General features: G+C 37.2%; 2 protein-coding genes across 4 annotated transcripts in view; one reads left to right on the top strand and one right to left on the bottom strand.

Annotated features, from left to right (window-relative positions):
* The window catches only part of hnrnph3 (heterogeneous nuclear ribonucleoprotein H3 (2H9)), a 6,629-nt gene extending 5,321 nt beyond the window's left edge, over positions 1–1,308 (top strand). For both annotated transcript variants that reach the window (XM_016534772.1, XM_016534773.1), the window contains exons 8-10: positions 694–829; positions 927–983; positions 1,102–1,308. In XM_016534772.1, coding sequence (XP_016390258.1) covers positions 694–829; positions 927–983; positions 1,102–1,175 — 267 coding nt within the window. In that variant the 3' untranslated portion in view covers positions 1,176–1,308. The remainder of the gene's footprint in view (positions 1–693; positions 830–926; positions 984–1,101) is intronic.
* A 1,237-nt stretch (positions 1,309–2,545) lies between these two features.
* Positions 2,546–17,188, bottom strand: LOC107725492 (RUN and FYVE domain-containing protein 2-like). 2 transcript variants are annotated; one of them, XM_016534766.1, is made up of 19 exons: positions 16,960–17,188; positions 16,358–16,508; positions 11,841–12,014; positions 11,286–11,403; positions 10,820–10,921; positions 8,878–9,001; positions 8,725–8,789; positions 8,552–8,617; positions 8,337–8,406; positions 8,148–8,249; positions 7,782–7,898; positions 7,507–7,674; positions 7,329–7,426; positions 5,598–5,717; positions 5,354–5,483; positions 5,103–5,197; positions 4,971–5,019; positions 4,732–4,812; positions 2,546–3,584 (listed from the first exon to the last, which is right to left on the bottom strand). In XM_016534766.1, exons 1-19 carry the CDS (start codon positions 17,140–17,142, stop codon positions 3,441–3,443), a joined length of 2,157 nt encoding a protein of 718 aa, XP_016390252.1. In that variant the 5' UTR covers positions 17,143–17,188; the 3' UTR covers positions 2,546–3,440. The 2 variants fall into 2 exon arrangements, with proteins under 2 accessions (XP_016390252.1, XP_016390253.1); XM_016534767.1 differs by lacking the exons at positions 16,358–16,508; positions 16,960–17,188 and adding an exon at positions 13,543–14,053.
* Positions 17,189–18,334: the final 1,146 nt, after the last annotated feature.

Here is an 18,334-nt window from a genome sequence, read left to right as displayed (position 1 = left end):
GCACCGCTCCTGGAACGCACTGCCGGACCGCAACCGTCTGCAGTGTGCACGCTCCGTTAACATGAGCGCGGAAAAAATACGCAACGCATACGCACTGCAAACGGAGTGTGTGTGAACTTGGAATTATGTATGTGCGCTGCCAGTGTGCATGAGTGCTCAGTCTCCAGGAGAGCGCGCGAGCGCTGAATGGTTAAACACTGGCAAGAATTAAAAAGAAATGCAATTTATAAACTTTAGTGACGATGTGACAATTCCTATGTCAACTGTGCAGCTCGCTTATAGACAGACGCGATGTGTGGTGATTTGAAGCCAATTGCGTATTTTGAGAGAGAAAGAGAGCGCGCGCGGTGATTCAACCACGCTGTTTGTGAAATTACGTCTCACAAAAGGTTTTCAAATTACTTTATAAGTTATTTAATGAAGAAATATGAAGGTGAGTACCTCACCTTCAGCATTATAATTATTTCACCCGCGCCGGACAGAGACTGAGACGGTGCTGCTGCATGTCGTGCCAAACCTCTCACGGCAGCGTCAGGTTTTTTGAGATCGGCCTTTTAGAGACCGCCGATCAATCATCCCAACGTGATTATCGGCCGATAGTGATCGGTAGCCGATCAATCGGAGCACCCCTAATTATTTTGTTATACAGTGAAGTATTATTGCCCTTGTGTGAGTGTTTTATTTCTTTTTCAGTTCTTTGCCCCTTTAATTCCTGTGAGGGTGCACATTGATGTAGGACCTAATGGAAAGTCTACAGGAGAGGCAGATGTTGAGTTCGGATCTCACGAAGATGCTGTATCTGCCATGTCAAAAGACAAGAATCATATGCGTAAGTTGTCTCCAAAAATCTGTCTTAGTCAAACTGTACCGCTGTCCTAATTGTTTTCAGTATCACATTTATCCTTGCACTGTTTTCCTCTCTGCAGAGCATCGTTACATTGAGCTTTTCCTGAATTCAACTTCAAGTGGGCCGTCCGAAATGGGTTAGTATGACTGCATGGAGAATGTTGTTATGTAATAGTTTTGTTGAAGTGGATGAGAAGGTGTGAAGACAACATTCAAATCTAAGTCTTTTGTTTTGGGGGCATAAAAACACTGCAGGCCGCGGAGGAGGTTTCTATGGCAACTCTGGTGGTATGGGCTCTCGAGGAAGTGGACTAAGGGGGATGTATTGAGAATGCTTACAAATCATGCACTTTTCAACCCAAAGTTGGAACTTCCAGCTTGGAAGGTCTTTTTATATGAATATGTTTTCACATGTTCCTATGAAATATGCCCAAACTATTTTCCAGGCTTGAAGAAAATGAAATCTAAATCCAAACATTAAAGTGTGACAAACATGCAAAAAAAAAAGAAATCAGGAAGGGGGCCAACACTTTTTCACACCACTGTATATGTATATGAGCTGTTGCATATAGATTGACCGGCTACTGTACATTTTGCTTAATGAATTTTATATGACATTCTGTGTTAAAGTCTAACTAAAGATATGCGCTTTGTATGTATTCTGACTCGAGTATGAATAGCTTGAAGCCCAAGTTGCGTGTGCGAGATTGCACTTTTATTTTCTTTCCCAAAGCAATAACATCATTTTGGATGTTTACCTGTTTTTGCTGCTCAGTAAAATTTCTAATTGAAACCTGTGAAATTTACACATCAATGGAATAAAATCTTTTATTGATATATTTTATTTTTGACCTAAGAATGTTCATTGAAGACAAATGTAATGTAAAGAATAAAGTGTGATATCTCGCTTTTGGTCAAAGCTAGATGAAACATATGGCATCAGTACATTTATATATTATGTTTTTAATACACAGGATGATTTGTGTAGCCTTGAGTTTTGTACATTACCGTTTATACGTTTTAAAAATGTTTTGGTGGCATTTATTTAATTTTTATTTTATTTTAATATTTATTTAATATTTCAAAAATACTATAAAAGTAAATGGTTAATAGTAATAGTAAAAAAAGTTTAAATAATGTATTTTAAAGCTGGCAAGGTGGAATTTTCAGCAGCCATTACTCAAGTCTTCAGTAATTCAGACTTAAAGCTGCAGTCCGTAACTTCTGGCGCTCTAGCGGTTAATAAACAGAACTGCGTGCGTCTTGCTGAAGCACATTGTAGCTGGAGCTACTTCTCTCTGTTTATGTCTATGACGAATCACGCAGGTACTGGGCTACTCTGCAGCGGTACCTACCCGAACCAGTCTAAATAGTCTGAATATAAACACTTATTATAGGTGTACCGTAGTGATTCAGGACAAGCCAAAAACACGGTTTTGAAAATGGATTCATTGTACTCGCTTATATAAATTTTGAACACAAAAAAGTTACGGACTGCAGCTTTAAGTAATTCTATACAATTTTAAACATCTATCTTCAGGCTGTGGTACATCTTTCAGCTGTAAAATCTTTACTGATTTTTGAAGTAGACAACATTAACTTATTATTAATATTTCAAGATGAACAATTATTGAACTGAGGAAACTTAGGTTTACTTAATTACTTAAAGCAGAGTTCATGTTCAAAACAGACAAACCAAAAAATATCTTACTGACCCCAAACCTTTGATTAATAGTGTGTGTACTGCAGCACCTAAATGCTGAGATCCATCACACGAGTCTTGGAATTATAATCAACTTTAGTGCTTTAAGGCGTATGTATATTTTCATACATAAACTTCACATTTAAGTTAACAGTTGTATTTCGAGTAATTATCCAGACAAACATTAGCACAAATATTCAAAGTGAGTAATGTTCCAGTTCTGTACCAAAGTAAATCTGCAATTGTAAAATAATACCGTTTGCAGACAAGAAACCTGAACATTATTATCTGTGCTATTTGATGTGAATCCACCTCAGTCATTCTCGAGCAGCACTGACAATATTTTTACTTACATATACCCATACATTTTTTGCCCATCTAGATTCAGGGAAACATTTCAAATCCCCAATTGTCAGTTTGGCTTGTTATACAGGCACACATGAATGTAAGATTATGTATTTCAACTGAATTTGAAATATAATTGCTCAAGAAATTACATCCCTTTAAGTAACTGCATTTGCTCACTTTTGACTCTTGAGGAATGAAACCCGTTCACCCTTAAATATCAAAAGTATACTTACAATGCATGGGAGTGTTGTACTAATATAAATAATCTAAATCAGTCTACTTGCAGCCCAGATGGAGACACTCAGAGTCATTAATCCATTTGTAAACTCATTTTCTTTCATTGCACGCTCTGTGACAAACACGGCATTGGCCATCTGCACAAGTGCCATTAAGTCTTCTCTGAGGCAACAGGCCTATGTGAAATGTAAACTTCAAACACAGAGAAACGTTGCGTACATTTTGGTCACTTTGACGATGCTGGACAGCGCAGTCTGTGAGTTAAAGCTGATTTTGGCCCTTGTGACGATGTGCTGTCATTTCTATCTTACGTGGCATTGGAGGAGCAGCGCTGGAGGAGCAAAGCGTGGCAGGTATCACAGACTCTCACGGGTTTGGGTGAAGCGGGGAGCGGCAGCTCATTATCCGAGCAGGCGTTGCAAAAGATCTCCCCACAGTTCCTGCAGTGGTGCTGTTCAAACAAAGACAAGCAAGAGAGCTTTCAATTAAAGGGCCTGTTGTTGTTGTTTTTTTGGTTTGGATCAGACTCAAAATGACTCCGTGTAATCTTCACTACTGATATTCTGGGACTCATCCAAACAGTTGCTCTGGGGAATTTCCTTTTAGTTGTTTTTCATAGGAGTTAAATATATAAATCAGAAGTTTTCAGAGTAGGGTCCCCTTTAATGATAAAACAGTAGTAGTAACATAGTTTTTTCCTGTATTGTGACATACATCAAAGTCAAATGGATTATCGAAATGAATAATGAATTATCGAACAAAAAAATGTAATGCAGGATTTGGTTCTATGCGTCAGTTGTTGATTGGATGGAGGCAGATCTGAATGTCAGCTTAATTGTATGAAAAGGGGCTGGGCTAATTTTATGATGGATTTATGCTTCAAAATCTTGAACCCCATTCCCTGCCATTATAAAGCTTGGAAAAACCAGGAGGTTGAGTAAATCATGGGGTAATTTTCATTTTTGGGTGAACCATCCCTTTAAAAAAGTGTAATCTGCCATTTTCTCTCTCTCAAATAAAAAAAGAAAGTCCTGTTGTCTCCGGGGCACGATGTCTAAGCCTTGCCACGTTGTATCCTTCTAGATCGGTACACAAAGGACTCAATTTGAGGCCGCATTTGAAGGAAACATTTGTCGCACCACTGTGACGCATTCAATCTTGGGATGCAGCCTCTGAATTGGAACACAGCTTAAATGTTTGGAGAAGTCTGGCATGCGTCACCAGAAACAGAAAGAAGTCTGTCATTTCACTGGAGGATCAAGTTATGACATTTTGGTTAATTATTAAAAGGTCCCCAAAAAATTAAACATGTATGGCTGAATCCTTCACAGTAGGATGGATAACAGGCATTTAGAATTTTTCTTTTCATTTCATGCCGACTTCAAGAATACAGAGCATCCTTTGCCAACTCAGTCTTTTATTCAGGCGTCATCTAATCCTTATTTGGAAATGTTTTCAAGTGCATAAATCCAGTATGTTCCTTGTGCCAGTAAATTTCTTTATTTAGAGCAGTTGAATTAGTGTGGATGTGTGAGAATGGACAGCAAGCTGTGATAGAGACACCGTTGTGTATTACAGAATAGCATTTTGGTTCTGACCTTTCTTCTGGAGATTGAAAATTCCTTCTCACAAAGTTTGCAATGCGTAGCATCTTTGTCCTTCAGCCAGACCTGTCCACCCTGTTTAATATAAACATGTTAAACTACAGAAGGTTGATTAAATTTTGACAGTACAAAAAAACACTGTGGTGGTTTCTAATGGTACTTTGATCTATAAGCCACATGTCTATAAACATGTTCCAGGTACTTTCTTGTTTATCTCAAACAATGTTTCAAACCTGAAGTGCCTTGTTGGCTTCTTTTATATCTTCGGTTTTCAACTTTGACCTGAATAAGAAAAATGTGTATGAGTAAATAAATAACATGATTTGAAGGCTCCCACATGACACTGATGTTTAAATCATACATACTCGCTGAGTTTGCAGCCCAGCTCCTCCAGCGCCTGTTCCTGCTCCTCACAAATTCCCTTCAGCTGCATATTCTCATCCTGCAACCTGTGAAACTCCTGAAAGGACACAAAGACACGTCAGAGCCCAACAGAGAATGTTTGTGCATTCAGCAAAACAAAAATATCCACAAAGAAGCACATTAAATGACACAAGCACTTTAGTCCTCATACAGATTTATTGTGGACCTAATGGTTACTATTAATTCTTCTTACTTTTTTGAGTCCGTTGATTTGCTGTGCTTCAGCAGTGAGTTGAGCGATGGTCTCTCGTTCTCTTTCTAAATCATTCTGTAACGTCTGCCGCCAGTCCCTTTCTATTTTCAAATCTGTTTCCAGCTGCATCCTAAATAAAAAGTGTCAATTAAAACCCACTTCCTATTTTCCACGCCAGCGTTAATGAGATGTTGTGATACAAATTCTAAAATTCGAATTCTATTCTAGCCTTTGCAAAACTTACATTTGCTTCTCTCTCTGGGTAATCTGTTTTTGGAGACTGTCAGCTTTGTTTGTGAAGTCCTGCTTGAATTTGCGCACCCCGTCTTCGGCACCAGCACGTTCCCTCTCGGCATCCTGCAATCTGGTGTAATTCAAACCAACTGGGTAAAACTACGGCTCTGAATGTAATGGAATGGGTGGGAATGTATTGGAACATATGGGAAACAAAATAAAAAGATGGCCATAATTCAACAGCCACAATAGAGCGGGAACAAATACAGAGCCAGACGACAGAAATGTTGCGCTGCGGGAAAAGCCTGAAAGTTGAAACGAGTTGGCAATTTCATAAGGGTCGAGGCTACTTTGATTTTCTAACGTTTTTTTGACAAATAATAAACAGTCACGAGTAGTTGAAAACATCAAATTTATTGAAGACGGTGATAAAAGACATGTCATATTTGTGGTTTCTTTGACTGTTAAATGTTACAGGTAAATATTTATGCTATAGAACCACAAGAAAGATTTGCTTACTAAATAGCATGTGGAAAAACAGTAAATATCATCAAATAAAACTTAAAAAGCGGCTAGTGAAGAATGATCAACTCATCACTTTTAAGAACACTGTGTATCGCCACACAACTAGCGTTAAGTAACAAAGAGCAAATTTATCTTACTATCAGAAGGAAATATCTTTGACTAGTTTGTATTGGTGCTCGGTATCTGTGCTAGCGCATTTTACAAACGACATAGCAAGAGTTCTTGTCTGGCTGAGTAGGTCTTTGTCGCTATTTGTTGATAAAGAAAACAATGGAATTATAGGAAGGGAGAAGATGAGAAAAAAAGAAATGAAAAGGGGAACAAAAAGGGAAAGAGGATGTAAATATCAGTGAATTTCAAATTCATCCCAAAGCTTTAAGAAATTATTAAGCAGTGCAGTCATAATACATCAGAAATACGATGGCGGTAAATCAACAGAGAAGAAAGGGAAGGATGAAGTGGACATGACAGCACCACGTCACCACAAGAAAATGCTAAAGGATGAGCGGTTAGATGATAGAAAACAATACAATGCGCCTTCAGAATACATGCATGCAAAGTCCTTTGCATGCTATCAGGTATCCGACACTTCTAGACCCTCTGAAAACCACTTCTACTGATGATGGTTCGGATGCCATCAATGCACACTAATTTGATTTAGCCTGGAAAAGCAGATATCATATCCTGAAATGCATTTACACTGGTACACTAACGGTAAGGTTTCTTAATGTTTTTTGAAAGACGTCTCTTAGGCTTGACAAGGCTGCATTTAGGCCTATATGTTCAAAAATTCAAAAGTTCAAAAGAACAGCATTTATTTGAAATGGAAATCTTTTGTATCATTAGAAATGTCTTTACTGTCACTTTTCATCATTTTAAGGTGCCCTTGCTAGAAAAAAAAAATCTTACTGACCTCAAACTTTTGAATGGTAGTATATGCTACTTTCTGGAAACAAAAATCTGAATTCATCTGAATTTAAATTAAACAAAGCCTTACTTAAACTTTGAACTGGCCATAAATGTTTTGAAAGGTTTTTTTATATACATCATATAAATACAAGGTTAAAATCAGGCTAGACTAAATATTCTAATTTCATTCAAATAAACACTTGAAACACTCAAAAGTGACTGAAAATCTTTTGAATGCACTTCAGGAGTATGATGACTAAACGTTATGATCGACATGAATCAAAATAAATTAGAAACTGCTTCCCACCTTTGTTCTAGCTGTTTCATAGTTGCTGTTATCTGATTGGTCTTCTCCTCCAACCGTGCGATCATGTCATTTTTTTGTCTCATGTTGTCATCTGAAGACTGTTGATGAATAAATCGATTGATTACAGTGTATTTTAACCACAAATTGTATAGAAAACTTAATAAAAAAGATGTTTTACCTGCATTTTTTGGTACATCTCCACATTGATGACTTTAACTTCATCTAATTGGTGCCGAAGTCCAATCAGAGTGTCTTGCTTTTCATGGATGTCCTTTTCTAACAGTTTCATGGCCATTTCCATCTCCTGCTTCATGCTCACTTGCACAACCAGCTCGTTCTCCACATCCTTGAGCACAGATACATTCAAAAACAGGTTTGACTTCTTCTTAGTGCCAGTGTGCCACTGCACAATCTGAATAGCAGGTTGCTTTTTTTATATATATAAACACAGACCTGCCTGAGTTGACATTCTTCTTTGAGTTGGCGTCTTGCCTCGTTGTACATTTCATCCAGGCCCTGCCTTGACTGCTTGTACGTGTCAAGCTCACAGTTCAAATCTCCTTCTGCAATCTGAATAGAGTTCAGTAAAACAGCAATTATAGTATATATTGAATACTGTGTATCTTACAGATAACATTTTTCACACATTTATAATATTTGTATTGATTTAAACATAAATGGATCACAAAAACTGGCAGAATGTTCTTCAGGAACACATAATATAATGTTTATAAGAAGAATAAAATACATTTGTGTGCATGAACTACTATCTGCCTGATGTATGTTGTATACAAACACATTAAAATCACACAACAATACCTCAAGACGCTGCTGTGTTTTCATAAGAATTACTGAATTTTCTGTTCTTAGTTGGTGGTTCTCTTCTTGTAATTTAATTATGTTGTTTTTTGCTATTGCCAACTGTAATAAAAATGATGACAGCAACAAGTTAGTATAGAATACTTCTATTTCACAGATAAGACTTATTCTTCTGAAATCAAACAGTACCTCTTCGATGAGTTTGGAGTTGGATTTTTCTAAGGACTCCACGCGTCCCTGTAAGCCTTGAACTGTAGAACTTTGACCAAGACAAAGTTTTAGATAAAATTCATAAGCACTCGTACCAAAATTTTAAAGTGCTTTGGTAGATTAATCTGCTTTTAAAAGCCACAATCACTCATCCTAAATATATCACAGAAGTTTTAGAAAGAGCATGAACTTACTTCAGCTGCCTGTTTAATTCTTCAACATAGTTCTTCTGATCCAAAATAGCTGCAATTTGTCCATTTCTATTAAAAACATATTTATGATGGAGGTTAATCGAACAGCAAAATACATCAAGGTAATTATAATGATTTAACGTAATCAATTATTGTCTACAAAGTATACTTTCTACCTTTCTTCACTTCTGTAGTCATCAATGTCATTCTTCAAGTACATGGAGAAGTCTATTACACCAACCTGTGAATTCCAATACAAGGCATTAATATTTCTCAAATATAAGCCAGATGGCAGGTTATTAAAAATGGCCAATACACAACGCTCATACTTGTGTATCGAGGTCCTCGCCCTTCACACATAAGTTGGCATCTATGACGTTAAGTCCCACCAGGAGACCAACGATGACGGCTCCCTCCTCCTCCAGCATCACTGCCGAGTTCTCATAGAACTCACTGCAAATGCACACACACAATGCTTTGACATTTATCACTGGTTTATTAGTATCAAAACAAAAAATATAAATACGTTAGATAGATAGAAAAATACCATTTTCTATGGATGCAGCTTAAATATGGATGCTACCAAATATGATCACTTCAATATAACTGTCCAAATTCTAGCTCCATTTATTCAGTCTAAAAAAAAAAGAAAAAAAAAAAAGGAGAAGCCACATGGTCTATAAAAACATAAATATCTTTGCCTCATATTGATCAAGCCATGAAATTGCAATGTGTCGATTTTCCATTGTAAAAGAATTGCATTACATAGAATCTATTGTGTTCCTAAAGCCTTAAAGGGATACTCCACCCCAAAATGACAATTTTGTCATTAATCACTTACCCCCATGTCGTTCCAAACCCGTAAAAGCTTTGTTCATCTTCGGAACACAATTTAAGATATTTTGGATGAAAACCAGGAGGCTTGTGACTGTCCCATTGACTGCCAAGTAAATTACACTGTCAAGGTCCAGAAAAGTATGAAAGACGTCGTCACAATAGTCCATACGCTGCTTGCGTTCAGTGGTTATTCTCCAAAATGGCGCTACGGTGATGCGGAGACGAATTGTTGAATAAAGTCGTTATTTTTCTTTTCTTTGCATACAAAAACAGTGTTATTTACTTGGCAGTCAATGGGACAGTCACAAGCCTCCCGGTTTTCATCCAAAATATCTTAAATTGTGTTCCGAAGATGAACGAAGCTTTTACGGGTTTGGAACGACATGGGGGTAAGTGATTAATGACAAAATTTTCATTTTGGGGTGGAGTAACCCTTTAAAAATGCCTTTTGACAGCATGCACAAAGGTAATATATTTTAAAATAATATTTATTCTCTTTATTATAGTCGTGGAGTAACCGATCAAAAATTTGGGGTCAATAATATATATTTTTTTAATGAATACTTTTATTCACCAAGGATGCATTAAATTGATCAAATGTGACAGTAAATACATAATAGTCATATGCTGCTCTTTGGAACTTTCTATTCATCAAAGAATCCTGAAAAAGAACATTTTATGATTTCCACAAAAATATTAAGCAGATCAACTGTTTTCAACATTGATAATAATAAGAAAGGTTTCTAGAACAGCAAATCTGCTTATTAGAATGATTTCTGAAGGATCATGTGACACTGAAGACTGGAGTAATGATGCTGAAAATTCTGCTTTCATCACAGGAATAAATTACATTTTAAAATATATTACAATCGAAAACAGTTCTTTTATATATATTCTTTTATTTTAAAAAATCCTTGCTACGTGTACTGCGTTAAGCTAACCGAGACTTGTCATAGCACTTGCATATTACTGCTCCTTTGTTGGTTTTGATTGCTTCTTCTATTGTCATCATTTGTAAGTCGCTTTGGATAAAAGCGTCTGCTAAATGACTAAATGTAAATGTTTTAAACTGTAATAATACTTCACAATAATACTGTTTTAATGTTTATCAAAAAAATGCAGCCTTAGTGAACATAAGTGACTTCTTTCAAAATAATTTAAAAAGTCATCACGACCACAAACTTTTGAATGGTAGTGCATATAAAATTATACTTTTAAATCTCAGTCAGTAGAAGCAGAAAGAATTTTTTAGATGGCTACAAGTGATGCACACCCTCTAGTGAGCACTGCTCACTGCACTCTAATGGCCTGAGCAGGAAACACGACACTAGTTAGTCTCAGACACAACTTATCACTTCTCAGATTACTACGGTAATACCCCACCACAACTGTTGTGACAAAGGAACAAAGAATGAATTACGGGAAAATACTAACCTAAGAATATCTTTCCTGGTGATGAGGAGACGCAGGTAATCTGCTAATTTCTTCTGCATCAGTGCCAGTCTCAGCCATGCTCTGGCTCTGCCCAGAGGCGTCCTAGCAAACACGTACAGACATGTTCAGCTTGATTTAAAAATCATAGATAGATAGATAGATAGATAGTGACAGACAGACAGACAGATAGTGATATGCTTGATTCTGGAAATAGTCCTTTCTTGCAGATGCAAGTTTCAGTTATGTCAGGGAACTAGAACTGAAATTTGCACTTCCCTATTCTGAATGGCACATTTCTTATTGTACCGAGGAATGACTGTGAGAAAGCATTTGTATATTTATATAGTAGTGGGCTTGATAGCTTTTTTTAGAGCATTTGAAAGATATAAACAAAATTGAAATGCTACAGATGTGTGTGCAATGTAATCAATGTAACAGTAAGCTGAACATTGTGCACTGAACATACTTAAGGCCAGGAAGGTCTCGTACACTGACTGCGATTTCGCCTGCTTCTGGGCAGAGCTTCTCAACCATCTCCAGAGGCCCCCACAACGACTTGTTGTATCCAAGAAACGATTTCTTCACTGGGAGATGGAGACGAACATGTTTGTTAAGCAACTCAGGGTCACAATATGTAATACGGAGTATGCAAAAGCTTTGATGAAACACTCAAAATAGTATTCAAATTTTGTTGCAGCACTGGCTCATGGACAAGAACTTCAGATGATCGGTCATCTGAGAATGAATAAAAAAGCATTTCCTCATTTTCTTTTCCTATAATAGATAAACATGGCATAACAGTGGCTGCTATCTGTCTGGTGCCTAAGAACAACACTAACATAGGCCTATAGGTAATATAAAAGAGATATTGATAACAGAGAATGTTTAACACTAAATCAGATATTCTACCAAAAAGCAAGCATATAAAGACTTTAAATGATTATGATGTTGTGTATAACAGTTGTGGTTAACAGATGGTTCTCTGTGGCTGGCTGTTCGGTGATAACTGAACATAATGTACCTTTGAGACCGTGCTTTAGGCAGTGCTCCATGACAACAAAGAACTGTTGCAGAGGCGGGTAGTCAGAGTCCAGAGTTCGTCCAAAGCTCAGAGCCGACTCAATCAGGCCTTTGATGCTAAGCTTTGCCATATTAAGCAAATTCGCTCGTTCCATTGCCATAGGATCTCGAAATGCTGGAAGACACAAAGCACACAGACTAATTTATCCAAAAATTATAGCATTATTATGGTAGAAGGACATGACAATGAAAAATAACAACCACAACTCATCACAGTGCTTTAACCTCTGGCTGTTTCTTTAGAACTAACATGTGACCACACTTTGCATGGCTGAGTTTAAATTTTAACAAACCCTTAAAGCGCTTTCACTGGTTTTGACTGTACTGTCATTCACCAGTCCTTAACAGCAGCATTTCACTTTTTGTTTTGTGTTTCAACAACAAATACTGCACAAATTATATACTTATCAGTTTTGAATTGTCAGTGATACATTGGACTCGGTTTTTATCATCAGGTGAATCAATAATTTGTATGCAAACATATTCAGACATGCTCTGTCGAACAATACTGACTGTGGTAATCTACTTCCCTCTTATGTCGGGTGGTTCCCATTTCCAATTTATTTGGATATTATTATGTGAATGAAGCCTTATTCTATCAGATTTCTGGTGTAAATAACTTCATATGTTGTGCATTTCTCCACTCTTCTTAATGTTGTTATTAAATTAATTCACCATCAGTTTGGTCATTTGTCATGATCAGGGGAGAGGGGTAAACACCAATCATGAAAAACCAGTAGCATACTAATTTGGCTGATTGGCCTATCTAATCAGTAAAATAAATGTTTTACAGTAACTGTATGAATGAACTGGTGCTTTGTAGTCTTAAAACAACAAGATTTATTAGATGCACAAATGAATACAAACCAACAAGGCACACTCTTCGTGACATCATACCACTATGACATCATGCAGAAAATGTTGTATGGCAAGCCATTTTAATAAATGTCTTAAAACTAATATAACTACTATGTATTTCTGTAACTGTTTCTAGTAATTACCAGTAAGTATTATTTAGTACACGACTAGTATATTTTTAAATTTCACTACAGACTAATTATTACATAATCATACTTATTCTTTACCTCCTAGGCACTGTTTCAATAATTTCAAACATTTGCTTTTTGGTTGTTTTTTGTTATCATTAGTCTGAATGTATACTTTATAGTTCAATTAAAAATCTCACTTGTAAGATTAAAAACGTAAAAACGTTAGTGAGAGATAACTAAACAATATAGTAGTAGTATCTCTTACTAGTAAAAATGGAATAGCTATTAGCAACAATTGTATTTACATAGGTCTTCTAATCAGAAGTGAACAGCTGATATATAACAGCACAGATCCAAATAGAATTCAATGGAAAAAGGTGCAATTTGTTACCAGTAATAATGGACTAGTTAGCCTGCTTCACACACCATTGGGATGCTGACTAGTAGCAATGGGATATATAATACTTAAGACAACTAAATAGATTTTAATCCGTGTATATATACATTTTACTAGTCATTTAAAATAAGTACTAGAAACAAAACAGTTAGTTTTAAGCAAACAATGTTAAAACGGCTTGCCATACACGTAGGCTCTGCATCTGAACAACTGAATCCCGACTTCAGCCACGGGCTTTAATGTTATCCATAACCTACCCTTGGCACCCCATTCTTCGGCAAAAGGCGACGTTTTGGGCTCTGGTACTTTGGGCAAGACGTGAATGCCACCCGAGAAGGTTTCTGACGCTTTTCTGGCTAATGCGAATATGGGCGCCTGCCATCTCCCGTCTCCAGATTTCATGGCAGCGCCGCTCGCTTTCTCAGCGGCCGATTTATCCTCCTGCAATCTGAGGATACCGAACACTTGCGCTCTCTCTTTGTTGTTCTCTGCTTCTGCCAACACAAGGTCCTGTTCTGCAGGTGTCGCCATCGATAACAAGAATATCATACAGTTTAGGATAACGCTTCACCTAACCACCACGGCGGTGATGTGTTGAGCGGCATTGATAAACAGGTAACGACGTAATTCAAGCGCTTTCCCTTGTGATGTTCCTTGTCAACGTCCCAAAGGCGACGTATGTTTTCCATTCATATGATATCTTTTGCGAACAGATGGCTAGATTGTAGATTTGTTTACACCCGGGCACTCCTGCACGATCCGTCTGCAGCAAAGGGGTGGGTGGTGTCATAACGTTAAAAAATACGTAATTCAGTGGAAGAGTATGGATATACTACCCTCTACCGCTTGTATGGAACATTGTCCTGAACTAGTGAATATTTCATTTAGAAAATTATGAAATAATCACGGGTTATTATGGTTTATCGTGATAATGGGGGAAAACATGGGGTAATTATAAAAATTGGTCGTGATTCGTTCGTGAAAGAATTTGTGTTTTAAAACAAAGTGAATCGTTCTAATCATGCACATCTCATTCTCATTCGCTTCTTTCCCTTTTAAGGTGAGTGACTGCGTTGTTTTTCAAGACAAAACTTAAGAAAAACTCTTAAATGAGGTCTCTCTTATTAGCATGCAAATTTGAATAAATTAAACTCGATTTGATCGTGTCTGACTGGCGTTGCATTTAAAAGATGCATACTTCCATACTGTATGTCCCCATTCACAGCATACAGTAGGCAAAAAGTACCCGGATGACATAGTACTTCCACCAATTCTGGAGTGCACATTTGATGGACACTTTTCTATCCCATGAAGCCACAGCTGGAGAGGATTTGCGAATGGCAGTGATGCGACTGGCTCTGGTACTGGCGGATGTACTATGTCTGAATTTCATATAGAACATATTTTTTTAGCAGTCACAAGTACCTACTAGACAATATGTGATTTCGGACCCATCTTTGTTTTTGCTTTAACAAATCATTAAAAAAAAATTTAATTTCAGCACAAAACTCACTTGTCACGACAAACTAGCATAAGGTGCGGTCAGGGGCAAAATTGTCTTTTGTCAATAATGTAGTGATGTATGAAACAGCTCACACAGAAGTCACTTTTAAACCAAGCAGATTTCTGTTAGTCAACGCGACGAACTAGTTGCGAAATTTGCACTGGGAATTATTTTTGCCATTATGTGATAATCCTGACCGCGTGTATTCCTATTGAAATTTACTGGTTTTTGCTTAAAGGGGTCATATGATGTTGCTTAAAAGAACATTATTTGGTGTAATGAAATGTGTTTATGCGGTTTAAGGTTAAAAAAACATTATTTTCCACATACTGTACATTGTTTCTCCTCTATGCCCCGCCTTTTTGAAACGCGTCGATTTTTACAAAGCTCATTGGTCTGAAAAGCGAGGTGTGCTCTGATTGGCCAGCTATCCAGTGCGTTGTGATTGGCCGAATACCTCAAGCGTGTGACGGAAATGTTACGCCCCTACTGTCCTGTGATGCCCGGAGCAACGAGACAAAAACATTAAAACCCATTATAAATGAGGCATTTGTTGCATCCAGTAGGGACATAATTACGGATTATAATGATTTATACAGCCGCGTAAACATAAAACCATGTCCGCATTTGTGATCGGAGAAATGAGTAGGTATGTGGGGGCGTGTTAGAACGAGCCGTTTTAGGTAGGCGTGGTTGACTCTTAACTTTTATAAAGAATATCTCTTTGGATTTGAGACTTTAGTCTTTGCAACTTTACAGATCTTCTTTATGCACCAAGAGCTTGTAACACTTCAAAGAGAAAGGAAAAATTGAAATCCCATCATATGACCCCTTTTGCTTAAGAAAATTTGCTGAACAAAAGTAAATGTGTCCAGTAAATGTAACAGTGGAAACAGCCACTGAACAAAACAATAAAGGCCCGTTCACACCAAGGATGATAACTATAAAGATAACGATAAAGATATAGTTCTAAACATCGTTCTCAATATTAAAGAATAGCAGAGTTCACACCACAGCTACAACGATAAAGGCACAGAGTAACGATATCATTGGAATCACTTCCAGAACGATTATTTCCAGCTGATAAACGATAAAATCTTTGACACCCAATCAGAATCCATCCTGCTATCATGAGCTGGAGAATTTAAAGCGGCAGACGCGTGTGCGCTTAGAACAAACAGACGATATCGTCCGCTGGTGTGGACGCTAATATTGTTATCTTTATAGTTATCGTTCTTGGTGTGAACAGGGCTTAACTCTTTCAAAAAGATTCAAGTCACTGGGATCAATCACAATCCCCACTATAAATTGAGTTAATTAAATTAAAAGTAACTTCTTTTTGAACTAACAGTTCTGACACTGAGGAATTTAAACTTGTGCTTTAAAATAAACACTAACAACCTCTGCTGACAACCACCTCACTGGTGCTGAGTCAGGATTATTCTCCGTGAAGAGTAGGGTGTCACCATACTATGCTAGTTACAATGGGGTGGGTCTGCAGTTCCAAACAATTATAACTTATATCATTTCTATTGTTTAACTTAGTATATGAAGTTCTAGAAGCTTACCTTGACTGTAGGCCAAACGCTCCATACTTTCACTATGGGTGATGCCCCACCGGTGGAGGCTCTGAGGGGAATACATGACTGCTGCTCCACAACCCCTTTCAGGGTGAAGACTGAAGATGAACGTCTTGTTTCTCAGTGAGCCCTGAATACACTGAACACATACAGACAATACAAGGGTGGTTAACATTTAAACATTACTTACTTATGTCTAACTGAACTAATAGCATACCTATTGTCATTTATTTGTAACTAACTGAAATTGCAGAAAATAAAAGACGACTGTTGCATACAGCTGATGACCTACATCCAGACTTGGTCACAAACTCAACATGTTTCTGTTGTTTTCTGCTGATCTGGATCTGGCCATCATATGACTCTGATTTCCTGCACCACTGTCCCGCCTCACATGGAAGGAAATGTATGCACATTCGTACTGAGCAGACAAAACACCTTAAGATTTCAGTGCAGTAAACATGTAAAGCTGATAACAACATTAATTCAAACATCTCATGCTTTGTCATCTTGCTTAGGCACTTACTTCTGCTTTAAAATGTAACTGAATCACTCAGTGGTGCTGCAGCAACATAATAATACACACTTACCCCTGTTATGTCAACACCCTGTGCTGGTGTTCTTCTTGTACTATTGGGCTGGGAAAGCTGATTAAATGAGGTGCAACCATTTGCTGCATTAGCGGGCAGTTGGGAGGAGATGTCTCTCGCTGGAACAGCTGAGTGCATTGGGTGCAGGGTAGCAGAGGCGGTCAAACAAAGGGGGCGGGACATGTAAGCATACTTGCCAGCCAATAAGTGTGGAGCTGCAGGCTACTCAGGAAGTGGGATTCTGAATGATACTGCACTGCAAGAGTAAGAAGCATGAATGTGACAGGCATACCACTAAGTAGTATTATGCACAATGCTTATTGCAGCTGCATTTTGTGTGATGATTTTGTGTAAATGCATGCACATTTCAGAGAAAATAATGAATATACACTATTGTTAAAAGAAATTAATACTTTTATTCAGCAAGGATATATTCAACCCTGTTCTTGGAGGGCCACTGACCTGCAGTGTTTAGCACCAACTCTAATTAAACACATCTGAAGCAGCATAACTGTAATACTTTTAATAATATGAAATGTTTCCTGAGCAATATTTTTTTTTTTTACTGTATTTGAGATCAAATAAATGCAGCCTTGGTGCACATAACAGACTTTCAAAAACTCTTACTAACCCCAAATTGTGTTCTACTGTTACTTGTGACCGATTTGTCCAAATTAAACTGAAAAGGTGGGAAATTCTCAGGACGGCCTTATTTAAACAAATCTGATCTTGTACCTATACAACATTGCCTGTATTCAGTCTTTCTTTAAATAAATAAAATGCCATTATTTTATTCAGTGACTTCCATGAAATTCAATACTAAAATCCCTCTCCTTTTATGCCTTATCTTTAACCAGAAGATGGCAGTGTCCTCCAAAAAGATTTTTTTTTAAATCATAAACTGTATTCATTTGGTCTTCTATCAATTTGGATCTTGCAATAATACTTTATTATTAGTGGTGAAGAGGTCTTTCCACAATTAAACTAAGTGTTTCTAAGATACACATTTTTTTTCTATTAATCTGAAGCAGGAAAGGTAACAGACAGGCATGAATCATTGGGTCAATCTTGCTAAATCATCATTAATTAATCTCCATCACATCATTACTTCTTCAGTTACTTCATCGACATTTTCTGCCTTTAATTTAAAATAAACGTCCACTTCAGACTTGAAGTCTTCACAAGTGGATTTTGTACTTGTAATCCTCCTGAAAGCATGAAGCTAAAGTATGTTGTGATGAGAGGGCAAGTGGCAGTAAAGAGCTTTCATCTGATTCATTGTCTTCAAGTGCTTTGCATTTAACTCATACAATTAGAAAAACTCCTTTTTGGGTTTTTGAATAGTTGCATTCATGCCTTTCATGCAAACAAACAA

This window comes from Sinocyclocheilus rhinocerous, unplaced genomic scaffold (assembly GCF_001515625.1).
Source record: "Sinocyclocheilus rhinocerous isolate Xijiao unplaced genomic scaffold, SAMN03320098_v1.1 scaffold366, whole genome shotgun sequence".
NCBI lineage: Eukaryota > Metazoa > Chordata > Actinopteri > Cypriniformes > Cyprinidae > Sinocyclocheilus > Sinocyclocheilus rhinocerous.
This window is presented reverse-complemented; position numbering and strand designations above follow the sequence as displayed.